This window comes from Canis lupus, chromosome 1, assembly GCF_048164855.1.
Source record: "Canis lupus baileyi chromosome 1, mCanLup2.hap1, whole genome shotgun sequence".
Classification (NCBI taxonomy): Eukaryota; Metazoa; Chordata; class Mammalia; order Carnivora; family Canidae; genus Canis; species Canis lupus.
The window spans coordinates 82,265,215-82,285,921 of record NC_132838.1 but is presented as its reverse complement, the minus strand read 5'-3'; the positions used below and the strand labels follow the sequence as shown (position 1 = coordinate 82,285,921).

The window sequence follows — 20,707 nt, the reverse complement described above, 5'->3', positions numbered from 1 at the left end:
TCAATCAGAAATTAATAACTCAATAACTAAAGTTTAAAATACGTGAGAGAGAATAAATAGACTAGAGGAAGCAGAAAGATGATATACAGACCAGCAACTTGGAGGACAGAGCAATGGAAAGCAGTCAAGCAACCAGAGAGAGAGAGAAAAGGATAATAAAAAAAAAAAAAGAAAGTAATTTAAGGGTACTCAGCAACACCACGAAGTGTAGTGACATTCACATCTTCGGGATCTCAGAAGAGGAAGAGGGAAAAGGTGGCAGAAAATTTGAAGGAATAATAGCTGAAACCTTCCTGAACCTGGGGAAGGAGGCAGAAATCCAGATCCAGGAAGCATCCAGAGAACCCCCAGCAAAATCAGCCTAAGAAGGTCCACACCAGGACCTCATAGTAATTAAAGTGGGGAAAGAGTAGTGATAGAATCTTAAAAAACAGCAAGAGAAGAAAAAACAGTTACATACAAGGGAAACAAAAGCAAAAATAAACAAACTATTGGAACTACAGCAAAATAAAAATCTTCACCCCAGGAAAGTAAGTAACCAACAAAGCAAAAAGACAGCCAGTGAATGGGAAGAGATATTTGCAAATGATCTATCTGGTAAGGGGTTGTTATTCAAAATCTATAAAGAAGTTAAACAACACACACAAACCCAGTTTTAAAAATTGGCTGAAGAGATGACAGACATTTCTACAAAGAAGACATACAGATGGCCAACAGACACATGAAAAGATGCCCAACATCTCTCATTATCAGGGAAATGAAAATCAAAACTCCACTGAGATATCACTTCAGACCTGTCAGAATGGCTAGAATCAAAAACACAAGAAGCAACAAGTGTTGGTGAGGATGTGGAGAAAATGGAACCCTTGTGCACTGCTGGTAGGAATGCAAAGTGGTACAGCCACTGTGAAACAGTATGGAGGTGCATCCAAAAATTAAAAATGGAATTACCATATGACCCAATAATTTCACTACTGGATACTTACCCAAATAATATGAAAAACAAATTTGAAACTGTATCCACATGCACTCCTATGTTTATTGCAGCATTATTTATAATAGCCAAATTATGGAAGCAGCTCAAGTGTCCATCGATAGATGAATAAACAAGCGGTGTGTATGTGTGTGTGTAAGTAAATAATTGAGATCTTGGCTTTTGCAACAAATTGGGTGAGTCTAGAGGATATAATGCTAATGAAATAAGTCATTCAGCAAAAGACATAGGGTTTCACCCATGTGTTTAAGGAACAAATGAACAAACTAAAAAGACTCATAACTATAGAGAGCAAACTGATGTTTGCCAGAGAGGTGTGTGGGTAGATGGGGAAAATAGGTGAAAGGGATTAAAAATGCACCTATTGTGATGAACATTGAGTAATGTATTGAATTGTTCAATAACTGTATTGTACACTTGAAACTGATAATAACACTGTATGTTAATTATACTGAAATGTAAAAAAATTAAAAATAATTTTAAACATAAAACTGCATTTGAAATATTCTCTACAGGCCTTTTAAATTTCCTAACTTATTCCCATTAAGTGGAGATTGCAAGCACGCATGCATAAAGAGTATAGTGTTACTCTGTAGTTAATTCACAAAATGGTACGATGCTAGGCATTCTGAGAGATCCCTGATGATTCCCGTATTTCTCTTCACTTGAGTAAGTGAATCTAAAATTCTGTAGTCATAGCTTCATACCCTAATGGAAGGATTTGGAATTTGCTGCCAGTTAAAATCTAAGTACATTATTAAGGAGTACCACTTTGATGTTGTTACTTGAATGAACAGTGAGAGGCTTCTGTGGTCACGTTGTCACTTGAAAGGGATTCAGTAACCTATTACTGCTTTCATCATTCCTGAGTGTCAGTCCTACCCTTACAAATATTTGGAAAGGCAAATATTGTTCAACTTAACAAATATGTTCAACTTGATAAAATCTCCCATATTCAACTTTTTTTTTCATCCACAGAACTAGAAATTGTATATGGTATAGCTTTGTTATCAAGGTAAGGGGATATATTGGTATTCTCCATATCTAAGCGAGTGACTTAAGTTATTTTTGTAATGAGGTCTTCTATAATGTATATATACCAGTTATATGGAGATAGTCCTCATTTTAAGGGTTTACTATCCAAATTATATATTTTTGGTACTTTTTAACACACTGCATAATCTTATTCTAAAGATTGATTTCTCTACAATATGGAACACTTGTGCTCAGAGAAAGTGACCTAAATTCACAGTGGGATGGAATATCTCTCATTTTGACTTGGGAAGCTGGGTAGATTTTATTTTTCTTTTCATACACAAATTACTGATTTTTATTATTTGTGTATAGAATGATAAATTAAAAATTGTTTTTTACTTTATGTATATATGAAACAAAACAATTTTCTTTCTACTTATAGGACTCAATTTATTAATGATACATACCAGAAAGTACTAGATCTGCTACTGCCATTAAATCTTGAGGTGATTGTTGAGCGGAATTTATCTTGGGAGTGGTACCAGGAAGTTCCTTGTTTTAACGTAAATGCTCAGTTAAAGCCCATGGAGGTAACTTTTTGGATGCTTGTTGATTTCTGTTTTTAGTTAAAAATATTGCTTGGGAACCTAAGATATTTTGGTGTAGATGTTACATATTGCTCAGCTTTTCAAAATTGAAATAGTAACAATAAAAAAGAAATAGTAACAATATTAAGTTAGAATTCATTGAATATTCTCCATTGATTAAATGTTTGAATGGCTACTCTGCGTTAGGTCCTGTGCTATATATGGAGAGACATTGGCAAAGAAACCATGGTATTATCTCTGGCTTCATGAAACCTAACTAGTCTAATGCAAGGGCTAGCAGTCATTGTGATCTAGAGGCATGATCGTTAGGCTATAAAAAGGTACATAGGCATGCAATTAAAATAGTTATAAATTGTGGTAAATTCCATACAGGAAACAAATATTAATTAGTCAGTTGGATATATTAAATTAGAACTTAGTGGAGAGATCTAAGTTAGAAATAATAATGTAAAAGTCCTCAGCATCTGCATAGTATTTAAAGCCATGACAACATGTGAAATAACCTAGAGAAGTTCCTAGAAGTAGAAGAGTTTGATGATTAAAATGGTAAATGGGTTAGTTCCTTACACATAACGTTACCTCCCTATTAGTTGATACTGCTTCACAGATTTCTAATGTACTTATCCACAAGTTCCCATCTGCCCCCTTGACTGCGTGGAAGTCAAAACTGTATCATATGCTTTGCTGAAGTGACAACAGGTTACTTTAAAAAGCCTGCTTAACAAATCCTCTTCCTTCCTCCCACCCCCAGTTTCTTTTCTATTTCCCCCTAGAAATTGTATTTAAAAAGAGAAAACCATCATTTTTAAAGGTTTCAGATTTTTAATTCAGAAATATATTTAGAATTTAAACATGATCATCTCAACTGAAAATCTGTTCTTGTTGTATAAGATCATATTAGACTCCTTAACTTATAAATGGAAGGCATTTTCTTCCTTTTCTTAAGATTTTATTTCTCCAGGAAGAATGCATGTAGAATGTTGAGGTGATGTTGCAGATGATCTATAAAAGGCTGACTGCCTTCCAGGGCAGATGAAATTGGGTCTTCTCCTATCCTGATCCACCTGAATAGTCTGCAGATACGGACGTGGATCCACATATTTGACCCCTCTTGGATCAGGGAGAGGCTGGAATCAGTTACTCTAAAGCATCTAGACTAAGTGCTACAGCTTGTGATTTCTGACTTGTCAGACATTTGGGAGTAGCAAGATAGCCTGTCCTGACATGTAAGAGCCATAGACCAACAGTCCTGGGATCCTCATATTTCTTGCAACTTCCTGGACCAAGCTGTTGGTAAGAGGGAAGAGTGATGATTCATATTGATATTTGGGGGGCATCAGTATACATGTACTAATTAAAAGACATGGTTTAGGTGTGGTTGTTAATTTAAATGAACTAAATGAACATACTATTTTGCAGTACCAGATATATAATAAAAGGTTAATGTCATGAATAAGTGAAAAGACAAAAGGCACAGTATAAGTAGCATGAATAGGATATACATGGACTGAATCTTAAGAAAACACTAGATTATATATCATCTTAGAAATATAGTCAAAGGAATACTGGTATAAATAAAACTTAAATTTTGTGGGATTAAAATTATTTTCTTGAGGTGATTAAACATTATCAGTTTAAAATTCATGGGGTATTTGTTTTTCATGTTTTACATGATTGATATTGTATTATAGTTCCCAAGAGAAACCTAGTCAATAGAATGGGTATATTTGTGTGTGTTTGTTTATACACTTGGTCTGAATACAGTAGACTAACTTCTTGATGACTCCATTTTAGCCTCTCCTTGACACTGAGGATGAGATCAGGAAGGGTCATATATGTGGGTCCTGAGGTGGGCTGCAACAGCTGTTAACTACTTGGATGGATCATGAAGACCCAATTTCATCCTAGTTGGTCTGCCCCAGAAGGCAGCTGGGCATTTGTAGATGGTTCGTGCATTATGTATATATTCTAGATACATATCATATTATGTAACATCTTGAATAATATTGAACCAAATATGTAGATCCTACGACCTAGTCAAGGTGACATAGAATTAACCATCACAGCTTTCGATACAGTTCTTATGTTGATGATTTTTAGGCTAAATTTGCAACACCTGGGGTTTTGAGGTGGATTTAAGTATGATATTTAACCATTTAAGTCTCAGATTCTTATACAATCAGGATGTATTCTTTATTATTATTGTTATTATTAAATATTTATTTATTTGAGAAAGAGAAAGCACACAAGCAGGGAGAGTGGCAGAGGGAGAGGGGAAGCAGACTCCCCTGCTGAGCAAAGAGCTTGACATGGGGCTTGATCCCAGGACCTCGAGATCATGACCAGAGCTGAAGGCAGATGCTTAACAGTTGAGCCATCTAGGCTTCCCAGGATATATGCTTTATATCCTATATATACCTATATTCTATATATACCTAGAACATTTATGAGGTTCAAATGAAATAATAACTCATGTAAAACACATTGTGAACTATTTTTCATGAGGCAAATCATTATTTTTAAGTAATTTGTATTTGTAAGTTGAAGTGCTTAGTAGCCAAAAAAAATGCAAAGTAGCTAGATAATTAAAGATGAAAGTTCATTTTAAAGGTTTTTAGTTATTAGGTTAATTGATCTATTCATAAGAAAACTTACCATTCATAGTTTCATTGGTATTGACATTTAGTACCTGTATTTCACTACTAAGGATCACATGGTCATTGAGGAAACCGAGTAATCTATTAGTAGAAATATCTAATGCATTAAAAAATTAGTTTGTAGAGGTCTGAAATGAAACACTTGCTTTTCAATATAAGAGAATTTTTAACTACATAGTAGTAATGTTAATGTTAACTGAATTTTTATTTTCACAGTTCATTCTTAGTCAAGAAGATTTAACAACTATTTTTAAAACATTACATGGCAATATATGGTACGAAGAAGGTGATGGTGCCTCACCTGGAGGAGTAAAAGATCAGAGTAGTGTTAATAGTGGAGTTACTAATGCTTCACACCATTTAGAAGGTATGTTCTTGACCTCAGATTAGCCATGCCATCCCCATTTCCAATCCCCACCTTTCTTCCTCCATCCTTTCCATTCTCTAGTTTGAGTTTTCAGAAAATAAGATTTAAAGATATTTTTTAAGTAGCTAATCCTATCTAGGTATCTCTAAATGGTCTATTACTAGACTTCCTGTTGATTTTTTTTTTCCCTTTGAATTAAAATTCCTGGTTTTGTTGTGACAAAATTCCTTCATATTCTTGTTACCCCAACTACCCTATATGTTCTTATTCACAGTTTTTCTCCCCATCCTCCTCTTCTCCCTAATGCCTAGTACAACATATATCACAGATGGAATATTTTATACTAAATTGGGAATATCAAAATATTAAGGATGTCAAGAAGGAATGATCATTAGTAAATGATGAATTTCAACAAGTAGCTGGAAGATAGATGGATAGAACAAGGCAGAGGAAACTGTAACTCAGAAAGTGGTTGCATCTAATATTGGATTTAATGTGCTTGTGTGGAACCTGACTGGGTTCTAAGTTCAGCACCAGCACATAGAATTGGCTCATTTAGGGCTGCTGGGATGATTGTGCTTTGCAAGAATAGAGCTCTCATTCTGACATTTTAGGGATCCTCAAATCTACTTACCTCAAAATGAAACCTATTAGTCCACCAGACCTACTCTTGCAAACCCCTGAGATAACACACACCTTTTTCTAGTCAGGGAGAATCCTAACACAAAAACAACCCTACATTATTACGTTATAGGAAACTTGATCTTTATTGGGTAGAATAATCACTCAGTCTTTTATTGATAAAATATTCATGGCCAGGTTAAGAAAATAGTGAGAACCTAAGCATAAAAGAAACCAGGATAACAGAATACTGTTTTCTGAGTGAAATAGAAATGAAGTAACAAAAGAATATAAACAAACATAAAACAAACATTATCTCATCCATAATCAGAGGATTTTGAGAATATAAAAACTGAATCCTACCATCACTACCTTCCACTCTTTCAAGATAAAGAGTTCTTGGAACCCAAAAATATGATTGGTGAAATTTTGAAACAGAACAAATGCAGTAAACATGAGGTCAAAATGTAGGTGCTGAGTTGGAATATATAGTTGATGTAATTTCCCATGATACAGTGGAAAAATAAGCCACAGGGATATAAAATGAGATACAACTTAAGAATTTAGACCTTCAAAAGTTGCAAAATCCAGAATAATAAGTATCTTAGGAGAAAGAAGGAAATGGAAGAATCTTTCAAAGAAATAATAGAAGAAAATCTCTAGAGCTAAATAAATATTGAAATTCTATGATATAGGGATCCCTGGGTGGCGCAGCGGTTTGGCACCTGCCTTTGGCCCAGGGCGCGATCCTGGAGACCCGGGATCGAGTCCCACATCGGGCTCCCGATGCATGGAGCCTGCTTCTCCCTCTGCCCGTGTCTCTGCCTCTCTCTCTCTCTGTGACTATCATAAATTAAAAAAAATTAAAAAAAAAAAGAAATTCTATGATATAAAAAAATCTAACATGTTTCAAGGAGATTTAATAAACAAAGATTGTGCAAACACATTTTCATGAAATGTCAGAACAACAAAGGTCAGATTTTTAGTTTCAGAGCAAAATCAGATTATTAGGGTCTTGGAAAAAGAGTGATTAGAATCAGATTATCATGAACAGAACTGGATGGAATGGGGTAGATGGATGACAAGAGACAATGGAGAACTATAGTCAAATTTCTTTTTCTTTTTTTTTTTTTTTAAGATTTTATTTATTTATTCATGGGAGCCACAGTGAGAGAGAGAGAGAGGCAAAGAGACAGGCAGAGGGAGAAGCAGCTCCATGCAGGGAGCCTGACGTGGGACTCAGTCCCAGGTCTCCAGGATCACGCTCTGGGCTGAAGATGGCGCTAAACCGCTGAGCCACCCGGGCTTCCCTATAGTCAAATTTCTAAGGAAAATGATTTTGAAGTTAGAATTCTATTTTATTCAAACCATAAAATGTGAAAACACAGTAACTCACATTTCTAATGACTCAAAATTTACTTCTTCCATACTCCTAAAGCAATTAGTTTGAAAATGTAATCTAGCAAAACAAATAAGGAATCCAGGAAAAAGGAAAACATGAGATCTAAAAAACAGTGGGTACTCCTTAGTAGTCAGGAGTGCACTGAAAAGGGATCCCAAAATTAGGTTTTACTGGGCTAGACAGTCCTTGGTTTTATTACAGAGGAAGTCAGAATGCCTTAAGAAAATTTTAAAAAGTAGAAGAATGCCTTTAAAAAGAAAAATAGCATAAATGTCATAAAATATGTAGAATGAGTTGATTAACTACATTATATAAGTGATATAGAAAGGAGGACATGTTTTTGGTTCCTAAGGAGGGAGACATCTCTACTACATAGTCTAGTCTAGAGGTAAAGTGGATTAAGTTTTGTACAATTTTGAGCCACTGTTAGAAGAGATTCTTCTTTTTTGAGAGATGCTACTAGTGATGTAGCAGCAGAGAAAGTGTTACATAATAAACTGTTAATTCTCTTCATTGAAAATTATCACATAGTTATAGTTAACACATGGAATATTTACTGTAAATAAGAATGTAAATATTATTAACCATGTTAACATAGAGATGAAGAACATAACTGATCAAAGCTGGAAAATAGGAAGATAGGGTAGAGAAAGTGGTAAGGACTTAATGGGGAGTGTATAGTATAAATAATGTCTGAATGGAAACAAAAAAATAGACATTTAAGTATATTACTGTTTTAACAATTTTCTTGAAATAGGCATATATACACCAAAAGGGAAGGAATAAGGTAATGAACCCAAATGTACCCATCAACACAGTTTCAACAATTGGTATCATGTGGCTGCCTTTATCACAGCTTTAACTCTGCATTTTCTTCCCCATCCCACCAGATGATTTTATTTTTTTTATTTTATTTTTTTTCATGTGCATCCAATTTGGACTTTATTTTTATATATATATATATATATATATATATATATATATATATAAATTTATTTTTTTATTGGTGTTCAATTTGCCAACATCTAGAATAACACCCAGTGCTCATCCAATCAAGTGCCCCCATCAGTGCCCGTCACCCAGTCACCCCCACCCATCGCCCACCTTCCCTTCTAGCCACCCTAGTTTGTTTCCCAGAGTTAGGAGTCTCTCATGTTCTGTCTCCCTTTCTGATATTTCCCACTCATTTTTTCTCCTTTCCCCTTTATTCCCCTTCACTATTTTTTATATTCCCCAAATGAATGAGACCATATAATGTTTGTCCTTCTCCGATTGACTTATTTCACTCAGCATAATATCCTCCAGTTCCATCCACGTGGAAGCAAATGGTGGGTATTTGTCGTTTCTAGTGGCTGAGTAATACTCCATTGTATACATAAACAAAGTCTTCTTTATCCATTCATCTTTCGACGGACACCGAGGCTCCTTCCACAGTTTGGCTATTGTGGACATTGCTGCTATAAACATCGGGGTGCAGGTGTCCTGGCATTTCATTGCTTCCCACCAGATGATTTTAAAGCAAAAATGAATTTTGGATCCTGCTTTTCAGTGAAACAGTTTTTAAAAATATCATCTAAAATATTTTGTTTGGTTTTTTTTGAAGTAAAATTTGAATATGAAACTATGTGTCAGGTAGTACTTAATCCCCTAAACAAACCCTTAGTTATTAAGGTTAGTTCTATTATTCTCATTTTACAAAAATGGAAATGGAAGCACCAAGCATTTAATTATTATTCTCAAGTTATCACAGAAAAAAGTCTAAGCCAGCAGTTACTGAGTTCAACATCTGAATTTCCTCTTATTTTCTTGAATAACATCATACTACATATTTTAGAATTCTGTTAAACCTATTTCAAACCTATTTTAATGACTTCTACCTTTCTTGACTTTATCTAATAACTTTTAACTTTCCAAGGAACAACTGTAGTGACCGCTGCTGTGGTAGAAGTACATTCACAGGCCTCTCAAGTTAAGACAACACTGAATATGAGCTTCAGAACGGACTATCTCACCATGGTACTGTATAGTCCAGGTCTTGAAAAGGTAGGGAGGACAAAATAATTTTTCACCAATTGTTAATATTTCATATGTATTTTAGAATATCTTTTCCTCTAAAAAATGTTATTGATCATTTCATTTTAACAACGAAATACATTGAACCACTACACTTTTAAGATGTTATCTTTCCTATAGGCAATGATGGAAAAAATAACCCTTTAAATTATTTTTTTTGGCCTTTCATTAGTGAGCCCTATGGAGATAGAAAGTGTGGTAGTTCATCTCTTAAAATGTGTTAGACTTTGTTTTTGTATATAATTTGTATTGATTTCCTCTTCCACAGACTTCCTTTACAGATGTTCGTGATCCTTCTCTGAAACTTGCTGAATTTAAGTTGGAGAATATCATAAGCACTGCAAAAATGTATACAGATGACTCAACATTTTCTTCCTTCTCATTAAAAAATTGTATTTTAGATGATAAAAGGCCTCATGTCAAGAAGGCAACTCCTAGGTAATAGTGTTCTTACTTTTTACTTGAGAAAGGGTTGATAATATCTTTAAAAAAACATATTCCCAGAGTTGCATGTTTATTTTCTGGGTGCATCCTAAGATCTTCAGAGTTTCAATTTAATGGAGTCATGGTTCTCCATCAACCATTTCAAATGTCCTGGTTCAGTTATGTGCTGTTTTTACTGGATGGTTGATGGATTGGTTAAATAGAAATAATCAGTGCAGTGAGATTGGTTTTTAAAATTAATTTCTATTATCTAAGTTATTCTTGATCTTTGCAAGTTGTAATGGGAAAACATGAAAAGAAGTCAAATATGTAGACATTATAAGTTCTAATTTCTTACAGATGTACTTCCTAGTTTATAAAAGTTTTGCTCTAGAAATTCCTAAGTCTGTTATTTTGAGTACTTTGTGATCCTTCTAGGAGAAATAACTTCAGAATGCTGGTTTGCTATATTAGTACAATGGATAAGAGGTCTTTTGACTTTCATTGGTGTGTTTGGTTACTTTTAAGATTCTCATAGGAAATATTATTATGTTTTTCAGAATGATAGGACTGACAGTTGGTTTTGACAAAAAGGACATGATGGATGTAAAGTATAGAAGAGTCAGAGATGGTTGGGTGGCTGATTTAGTCCTTCAAGAAACGTATATTTGTGCAAGTGTGGAATTTCTGCTGACAGTTGCAAATGTCTTTCTTGAGGCCTACACCACAGGCACTGCTGTAGAAACCAGTGTTCAAACATGGACTGCTAAGGAAGAAGGTGAGTTATTAGCTAAAATATTTCATATATCTATTACTGAAGTGCTATAATTGCACTGACCATTGATGATCTATCTAGATGATGAGGTTAAGTGACTTACTAAATTAAAATCTTTGTTTTTTAGAGGTAAGAGGAAAACTTAAATGTGCTTTCCAGGATGTGTAGTTTGCGTGTTTTTCAAGATATAAATGTATATTGGATTCCAAAATTATGAGATTTATAATCAGCAAATATACTTCCCTAAAGGCAGCAAGTCAAAATATTTTTTTTGAAAAAACAGAATAATGAACCAACCATTACTTTTCATAATTAAAAATAGTATTTTAACTTAAGGTACTCTTTTATTTTTTATTTTATTATTTTTTTGGTTATTTTTATAGCTCTCCACTATCTTTTACGTATTTCGTTCATTGTGGCATAGCAGTAGTAGTATCAAGTTGATAGTTGGAAATTGGGTTAGTTTCCAGTTTGCCATTAAAGACTTTTTCCCTCACATTTTAAGATGTTCTGAAGACTATAGCATCTTGAACACTTACACTAGGAGAATTTCAGTAGATTTCTTTGGGATCTAAGAATCTTTTATTTTTTTACTTGGAATGCAAAAACATTTTCTCATAAATAATTATGCATAAATAATATGTATCACAAAGATTTATACGTATTTTAAAATGTGAACTTGTTTTTGTTTCTGGTTAGTACCTGTACAAGAATCAGTAAAGTGGGAAATGAATATTATTATTAAAAATCCTGAAATTGTGTTTGTGGCTGATATGACAAGAAGTGATGCTCCTGCCTTAGTCATTACAACACAGTGTGAAATTTGTTGGAAAGGTGACCTTGAGAATAATACAATGACTGCTGCCATTAAAGATCTTCAAGTGAGAGCCTGCCCATTTCTTCCAGTCAAGAGAAAAGGCAAAATCACTACTGTGAGTTTACTCTTTCATTATCGGCTTAATTGTAAACTCTTTTGTATTTATTATATACCACTTTAGAAAATTACCTACATACTCTCCAGCCTTTCTCTGTAAAATACCTTTCTTTCTTCTCAGAGAGCCTAGTCTAGATTATTATTACCAGCTTTGAAACTCTTTCTTTCTTCAGTTGCTCCTCAGTGTTGTATGTATTTTGGGGAATAGCCTAAGGTGTTGATTTCACTTCTCAAAGACCTCACCTTCGCTTTCTGACCACGTATAAGCTCTTCACTGCTCTTGGGCCTTTGAGAGTTTCTACCAGTTGTTTGCTTTGTTGTTTCAGTTTTATAATTAAAACATTTTTTCTCCCATCTTGACATTTTTGCTCAGTTATGTTTTTCTTTTTAACAGCTTGAGTTTAGCAGTATGACCACACTTAATCTTCAAAAAGGGTTGGGGAATGTGGTCTTTTTTTCTGAGCTACTTTATGCTCAGATAAAACTTTTATTTCTGTAGAAGAGGAGATGTCAGGTGACAATTAGAGGTCCTTGCTCTATTGGTCCACTCAGAGGTTTCTTCCTTTGTCCACACAAATAATTCGTATTTGTCTTTTTCTCACCCATGGAACATATCCATCTCTTCCTCAGACGATATGATCTCCAAATCCAGGATCTTTAGATGGTAGTTTTCTTTGTTCAGGCTGCTGTGAGTTCTTCTTTTTGATGATCTAAGAGACAAGCTGTGGCATTTCAGCAGTCAGTCACCATACACAAAACTACTATATAATGGTGGTATAAGGACAGGATAATTGCAATTTAAAAACCCATTCAGAAAAGTAGGGAGTGCTTTGTGGTCACTTATCCATAATGATTGTCATATCTTTCTGAGCAGAAATGTGAAAACTTGGAACTCTTGCATGGAGTCAAGTTCCTGGGATATGCTATATTGGAGTCTTCCATTTTCACTCCCATGGAAGATCATTGTCATTTTCTCAGATGGCCCTGGCCTTCCCCTCTAAAAGATTTTTTTTTAACCATTATTTACTGTAGACACATCTGAAGTGGCTATTGTCTTTTTTTGGGAACTGCACTGTTTTCACAGCTTACTTTCTACTGAGTTGGTTACTTGGAGATTGCTCTAATAGTTGAATTAAAAACAGGTTTTGCATGGCTGATAATGGTTTCTCTGGCATTCTTCATTCCTTGAACATTTAGTTTACATCTAGGTAGTTCCGGGTGTAAGCAACTGTAACCAAAGAATGCATTCATTCATTTATTCTAGAAAACTCTTTATTTACTAATCTCTATATTTCTACCAATTCTGCCTTCATCCTGATTCAGTAAAGGCTATTTGGATTATAGGATTTGTTGAGGGGGACAGTCACTATCTGTACTCTAATATTTGTTGTTTTTGCCACAGGCTAGTTACCATGTTTGATTTTATCAAAAAAATCAAGGAGCTGCAGTCTTATCTCTTGCTGAGGTTCCTCTTTAGAGCCTGAGTCTCCTCAATATTTTCCTTCCTCTTCTAGGGCTTTGCAAACAGCAGAATGAGGGAACTAACACATAGCAACATTCTGAATATTCCAAATCTGTCTGATGGAAGTTTTAGGCTTTTTTAAAAGTACATTGTCTGCCTTCCTAAGTATCACCAGTAGTAGTTTTACCAAATATTTTGCTGAGGCACTGTTAAAGTCATCAGCTTTGTATTTTTGTAGCCAGAGTGCAGGTGTCCAAGAGCACCTGGCTTTGGAGCCCCAAACAGATAGCACTCAGTTACTGGCTGCTTGCAAAATCCAAAGGCAGAGACATGGGTGGTGCTGAAATAAGAAAGGAATTTATTTATTTCAGTGAGGCCGACACTGGGAAGACAGTGGGACAGTGGAACAGTATCTCAAAGACTGTCTCCAAAATGCAGAAAATGTTTCTAGGTTTATATAAGGAAAATGTGGGACAGAGGTGAGGGAGGGGGGTAAAGGTCAGGTCAATCATTGTCTTGGGGTCAGTCACATGGGATCTTGCAGGCTCACGATATTTCTTCCTGCTTGAGGGGATGCTTTGCCCCAGGGTCTTTTGCCTGAGTTAAGAAATAAGATGCATGGAAAAACTTAATCATTTAGAAAGTACAGATAGAGGTTAAAATGGAGGTAGTTTGACATCCTCTCTCATTTTGAATATCCCATGTCCATTTCAGTTGCTAAATCAGTCAGATATTTTGACTTTTTACAGTGTGCCAACTATAAGGTATGAAATTCTGTGCTAATTAGGCTGCTGTAATAAGACATACCCCCCAAAAAAGGAGCTAAAGCATAGTTTAACTACCCATCTTGTTGGGCAATTCCTAGGATACAACTTAATCTACTTGTTCAAAGAAATTGATTTTTTCTTTTTAGTCCAATTCTGTGGACCATTCCACTCTACTTAGCAATAGCCTTCTGCTTAGTATAAAGCTGAAGAATTTGACAAAAAACTAAAAGGTGAATCACTTACACATTTTGAGAGAATTTCTCTGCTCCTTCTTTTTTCCCCTTCTGGACTTCGCAAGGTTGCTTTGGTAGCTTGCTTATATTGTGAAGCAGACTTTTTAAATGACTTTCAGCTTGTAGATGGATTATTACTGTGCTACAAGTTGCTTCCTGCTCAGATGGAAATAGAAGTCTAGAAAAGGAGATCTTCCACTGGGTAACCATGTGTTAAGGGAAACTTCTATAATTATAGGGAACTTTGAGAAGTGTATTTATAGCCAACCTGCATTTTTGGCCACATACATTTTGATAAGTTGTAGTTAGTGGAACTTTAATTGATGCTGTAGTCATTTTATATTAACAAGAAACAAAATTTCATAATATTAACTGGGGTCAATGGATGCTTAGTAGAACTTCATGAAACTTGTAAAAATGTATGTAAAATGTATACATTCATTTTTTAAAACAAAATTTACTTAATTTTCAAAGGATATATGACACCAAATTTTTCTACCCATTTTAACATATGGGATGTTCTCATCTTTGCTTCCTGTAGAGTATAAATTTATATTTGTCTGACCTTATTTCATCCATTAAGGTTTTTTTTTTAAAAATTTATTTATTTATTCATGATAGACATAGAGAGAGAGAGAGGCAGAGATACAGCCAGAGGGAGAAGCAGGCTCCATGCCAGGAGCCCGATGGCGGGACTCAATCCCGGGACTCCAGGATCATGCCTTGGGCCAGAGGCAGGCGCTAAACCACTAAGCCACCCAGGAATCCCCCATCCATTAGGTTTTATAATAATTTTTGAATAGATTCCTAAATCCTAATAAAAGCTAAATGATGATCCAGTTAATTGAATTTATTTTATATCCTAATAGCTGTCAGCTTTTTAAAATTCAAATTCCAGTTAGTTAACTTATAATGTAATATTGTTTCAAGTGTCAATATAGTGATTCAACACTTCCATACAACTCATGCTCATCACAGATGCTTCTTAATCCCCATCACCTACCTCCTCTCCAGTAACCATTAGTTTATTCTCTGTAGTTAAGAGTCTGTTTCTTCGTTTGCCTCTTCTTTTTCTTCTCATATGTTCATCTGTTTTGTTTCTTAAATTTCACATATGAGTGAAATCATATGGTATTTGTAGTTCTCTGACCAACTTATTTCACTTAACATTAATACTTTGTAACTGCATCCGTGATGTTGCAACTGGGAAGATTCCATTCTTTTTTGTGTCTGAGCTGTCAGCTTTTAAAATGAATTTATCTTACTCTATAATTTTCCTAGACTTGTTACCTGTAATAATATTTTAAATGATGTTAGATTTTCTAAAAATCACCAGCAATAGTAACAGTGTATGTTTCTTGAATGATGATAATAATTCATCCTCACTCTATTCCTGTTGTTAAGTTAGGTGATATTAGTATGATTTTAATATTTGCTTGTGAATTTATGTAGAAAACTTTAGTATGTTGAAAAATTTTCCATATCTAATTTTGGAAGAATCTTAATCATGAATAAATGTGGAATTTTTTTTTTTAATTTTATTTATTTATGATAGTCACATAGAGAGAGAGAGAGAGAGAGGCAGAGACACAGGCAGAGGGAGAAGCAGGCTCCATGCACCGGGAGCCCAATGTGGGATTCGATCCCGGGTCTCCAGGATCGCGCCCTGGGCCAAAGGCAGGCGCCAAACCGCTGCGCCACCCAGGGATCCCAAATGTGGAATTTTAATGAGTGCTTACTAACATCTATTGAAAGAAGTATAATATTTTTTACTATTTTTACAATAAAATACATTAATAGTTTTTCCTATAGCCTATGAGCCTTACATTTATGGCTGAAATATCCTAAATTGGAGACTATTTTAATTTCTTCTATATTTTGTTAAAAAGTACTTTATTCTATAATAGAAGACTGTATAACTCCTGGAAGAGTAGCTGAGGGAGGATTCTCAGTAGAAATGACATTTATGCTGATACCTGAAAGGTAAGTAGGTATTAGCTATTTAAACTTCCACAGGAGAGTCAACAGGAGTGTGTTTCAGGATGAAAGGATAGCATATGCAGAGAACCTGGGTTCCAGAGAGCACAGGTTCCCACTCCACATCTGCTTGTGTACCAGCACCTCTACCTCATATACTCTGCCTTTTTCCTTGTCGTTTTTGTTATTCAGTCGTCTTCAACTTAGGGCAGTCCTCCCCACCATCAAGGTAGTGTTTGTAAAGTAGGGAATTTATAGGGAACCCTTGTAGGTTTCTGAAGATGTATGTAGCCTAAAACTGCTTCTTTGAAGGGGAAGTAGTAGCATTGGGGAAGGAATGCATCGGTAGTGAAAATCACATAAGACTGGGAACACTTAGGTGAGAGAGTGAGGAGGAAAAAAATGACAGAAATAGCATTGAAATCACAATGGCTATAGTTGGAGACATATAATATACTAAGAAAATAGTTCCATTTTAAATGTTTTTATGGGGACACCTGGGTGGCTCAGCAGTTGAGTGTCTGCCTTTAGCTCAGGGCGTGATCCTGGAGTCCTGGGATCGAGTCCCACATCAGGCTCCCTGCATTGAGCCTGCATCTCTCCTCTCTCTCTCTCTGTCTCTAACAAATAAATAAGTAAAATCTTAAAAAAAAAATGTCTTTACATCATTAAATTGATCTGTATGGATTGTGTCACTGACAACTTTAATGTAGTTTTGTCATAAACACATTTACTGTTAATGACTAGCTGCATTTTTAATCTTCAATAACTAGATTTGAAAATAAAGGAATTGGGTAAGGATCAACATATACCTTCATATTTATTTTGGGAAGGGACTATTTAAAAAAGTTTCCAAGTTATAGAGAAACTTTGATTAATTTTTTAAAAGATTTTATTTTTTTATTTTTTTAATGTTTTTATGTATTTATTCATGAGAGACACGGAGAGAGAGAGGCAGAGACACAGGCAGAGGGAGAAGCAGGCTCCTCTTGAATACAGGGAGCCCGATGCGGGACTCGATCCCGGGCCTCCAGGATCACGTCCTGGGCTGAAGGCGGCGCTAAACCGCTGAGCCACCTGGGCTGCCCTAAAGGATTTGTTCATTCATGAGGGAGAGAGAGAGAGAGAGAGAGGCAGAGACACAGGCAGAGGGAGAAGCAGGCTCCATGCAGGGAGCCCGATGTGGGACTCGATCCCAGGACGCCAGGATCATGCCCTGGGCCAAAGGCAGGTGCTAAACCGCTGAGCCACCCAGGGATCCCCTATAAAGAAGCTTTTATATGTAATTATAATAGTATTTGGTTTTGTCTTCTATAAGATGAAGAGAGAACACAAATCTTATGATGAAAATCTTGACTCATGTATTGTAAAGTGGTTATAATTTCTTGTCCTGGAAGTTTAAAGAAATAATTTACTGAATTTTTAAGTTATGTACCAGTTGATCTTGCTGATGTTATTAGAATAATGGTAGATTTTAGTGTGATTTCATTCAGGAATGGGTTTGGATCTCTTTTTTCCTAATTCTTCATTGTCAGTATAGGCGAATTCTAAAAGGAGTACAAGATTTCTATTTCCTGCTGCATGTGCCCAGTAGTCTTATCGTGAACGTGTACAGGATCAATAAATATAATTAAGTCACTAATTAGTTAACTTTGAGTTAACCAAAGAGAGATTCTGGGTGGGCCTAACCTAATTTTTAAAATGGTGAAACCCCACAACCATGCTTTTCTGCTGACCTTGAAGGAGTAAACTGAGGAAAAGACTACATGACAAGAACCTGTGAATGACCAGTAGGAATAGAAATAATCTCTGGCCAACAGCTAGCAAGCAAATGGAGATCTTAGTCTTTGGGCCGCAAAGAAATGAATTTGACAACCTGAAGGAGCTTGGGAAAAGATCTTTCCCTAATAACAGATGTTTGTACCAGTAGTAAGATGCTGTGGTAACCATTTATTCAGAATGTTGAGAGCAGCTTTGGAACTGGGCAATATGCAGAATCTGGAGGAATTTTATGGAGAATGATAAAGCCTCATTTGTGTTGAACAGACTCTTGGTAGAAATATGATCATTGGTGATGCTGCCAAGAGGACCTACAAAGAAGGTGAAGGTTGTGTTATTGGAAGCTAAAGGGATGGCTGGAAACACAGTGACAAGGAGCTTTGCAAACTGTGTTTTACAGTTGTCTGGAAAGCAGAACTCTTGAGTGACAAACATGGATATATACCTAAGAAGATTTCTAAGCTGCCTGATTCGAAGATGTTGCCTAGTTTCTTATTGTGTATAGTAAAATGCTAGAGGAGAGAAATGAATTGAGAAAGAATAGTTAAAGAACCAGACGACCAGAACTTATGATTTTGATATTTCTTAGCATTCCAAATAGCAGAAGATGCTAAAAGTCAAAAATGGTTGCCAAAAGTGTAGCATAGAGAAAAGACTGTGTGATGGTATAAACTTTTGCTAAGTCTTAGGCCAAAAAAATGGTGTTCAGACACACAAGAGAGTCCTTTCAAGAGATTTACATGTTTCACACAGAGGGTGTCTAGGAATCATAAAGGTATCACCCTTTAGCTGTCTCAGGAGACCATGATTATCTCACAAAGATCAGTGGATGTTGCTTTTGTCTAATGGAGTAAAATTTATAGAAGTCCCTCAAGGTTCTTGAGAAAATGGTTTCGGCAGAAACACTGCCAGCATGGACTGACAGGGGCAGGGAGTACAAAATGAAGAGAGACTCTTTGAAACCCCCAGATTTCTCCTGGCAGGAAGCAGGATGATAAAACCACTTGGTTGCAAATTTATGCTACCTTTTCTAGAAAAGGAAGGATGATTCAAAAGGTAGAGGGGAGAGCCACAGAGAATTGTTCCTAGGCTTTGAAACTTTATCAAGAAACTCATTTACTTGGCTGGATTTCAGATTACTTTGGGCTAGTGACTTATTTTTACCTTTGATTTTCCCCATTTAACTGGAATATCTGTAATTGTTAACCTATGTCTGCCCCACCATTTTCTTTTGGGAGGATGGGAGCAGATAACTCCTTTCCCTTTCACAGATCTATAAAAGGGAAATTGTGCCCTAGTAGCTATACTTAATATATTACACCAAGGTACTTACACCGGATTTACATTTTAGACCTTGAGCTGATAAGAGATAGATAAGATTTTGGATTTTGGTGAGAGATAAAGATGAGATCCATATATGATGAGTTAACAGATTTAGATGATGAAATTTTAGACTTTGGGCTATAATGGGATGAGGCTATTAGAAACCTTAGGAGGTGAGTGAATACATTTTGCATTTGAGAGAAACAGGAGTCTTTTGGTGTTAGAGGGCAGAATTCTTCCATAATTAGAGAACATTTAATCAATTTATGATTATACTAAGTTATTTTATAAACCTAATATTTTTATAATTTTTCCTCATTTGTAGCTGTTCCTGTATAAGTTATTTTGTTTCAATTTTATAATGGAAAAGATTTTTATTATAATTTTAAGTAAAATAAAATACATAAGTTTTATGGGGTTTTGCATATTTAAAGATATTCTTTTGGGCAGCCCAGGTGGCTCAGTGGTTTAGCACCGCCTTCAGCCCAGGGTGCGATCCTGGAGACCTGGGATCAAGTCCCACGTCGGGCTCCCTGCATGGGGCCTGCTTCTCCCTCTGCCTGTGTCTCTGCCTCTTTCTCTGTCTCTCATGAATAAATAAATAAAATCTTTTAAAAAAATAAAAATAAAGATATCCTTTGACTTACTGTTTTATTAATGTTGTTACTATTGTTAATGCTTTCTATTATAAATCATAAGTGTAAAAGATAACTGGTTTTGAGTCACTTGTGTTTTTAAAAAATTACTTTAACTTATATACTTCATATATAGTTAGCTATTACTAGGAATGTCTTTAAATAAAACTATTTTAAAACAAGGTTAATTTGGTGGTATTGAATTTTTTTCTCCTAGGTTTTGCAGCCCTGTGATTTGTTCTATCAAGCTACTCAAGTACGTACAGATCCACAAGTGATGGATATATCAGTAAAATCCCTCACACTAAAGGTAAGTTAATATGTAGTCAGTTTTTCATATCTTTGGTGCACCTTTTTAAAAAGTAGTAAAACCTAGAAATAGGCAATTATTATATCAAGTCTTTTAATTGTTAAATAAGCAAAAAACAACATCTGTGTTTTTGAAAATATTTTATGTGGCAATGTATTTATTGTTTTACAATGTATTAATATACATTTTATAATGAATGATGTATATTTTATTATTAGTGTTTGACTTCTTCTATAGTTAACATCTAATATTCTTATGGTATACATAGTTGAACTTCTACTAAATCAGTCTAATATCTATAAGATCAGATAAATACTTTAAAAATTGAAGTTAGTTAGGGGCACCTGGGTCATTCAGTTGGTTGAACATTTGACTCTTCATTTCGGCTCAGA

At 35.2% G+C, this 20,707-nt stretch overlaps 1 protein-coding gene across 6 annotated transcripts in view; it reads left to right on the top strand.

Moving 5' to 3' along the window:
* Positions 1-20,707, top strand: part of VPS13A (vacuolar protein sorting 13 homolog A) — a 235,170-nt gene that overhangs the window by 126,049 nt on the left and 88,414 nt on the right. For all 6 annotated transcript variants that reach the window (XM_072837699.1, XM_072837698.1, XM_072837702.1 and 3 more), the window contains 7 exons: positions 2,412-2,559; positions 5,451-5,601; positions 9,540-9,667; positions 9,966-10,135; positions 10,681-10,898; positions 11,595-11,827; positions 20,223-20,315. In XM_072837699.1, the coding sequence (XP_072693800.1) occupies positions 2,412-2,559; positions 5,451-5,601; positions 9,540-9,667; positions 9,966-10,135; positions 10,681-10,898; positions 11,595-11,827; positions 20,223-20,315 (1,141 nt within the window). The remainder of the gene's footprint in view (positions 1-2,411; positions 2,560-5,450; positions 5,602-9,539; positions 9,668-9,965; positions 10,136-10,680; positions 10,899-11,594; positions 11,828-20,222; positions 20,316-20,707) is intronic.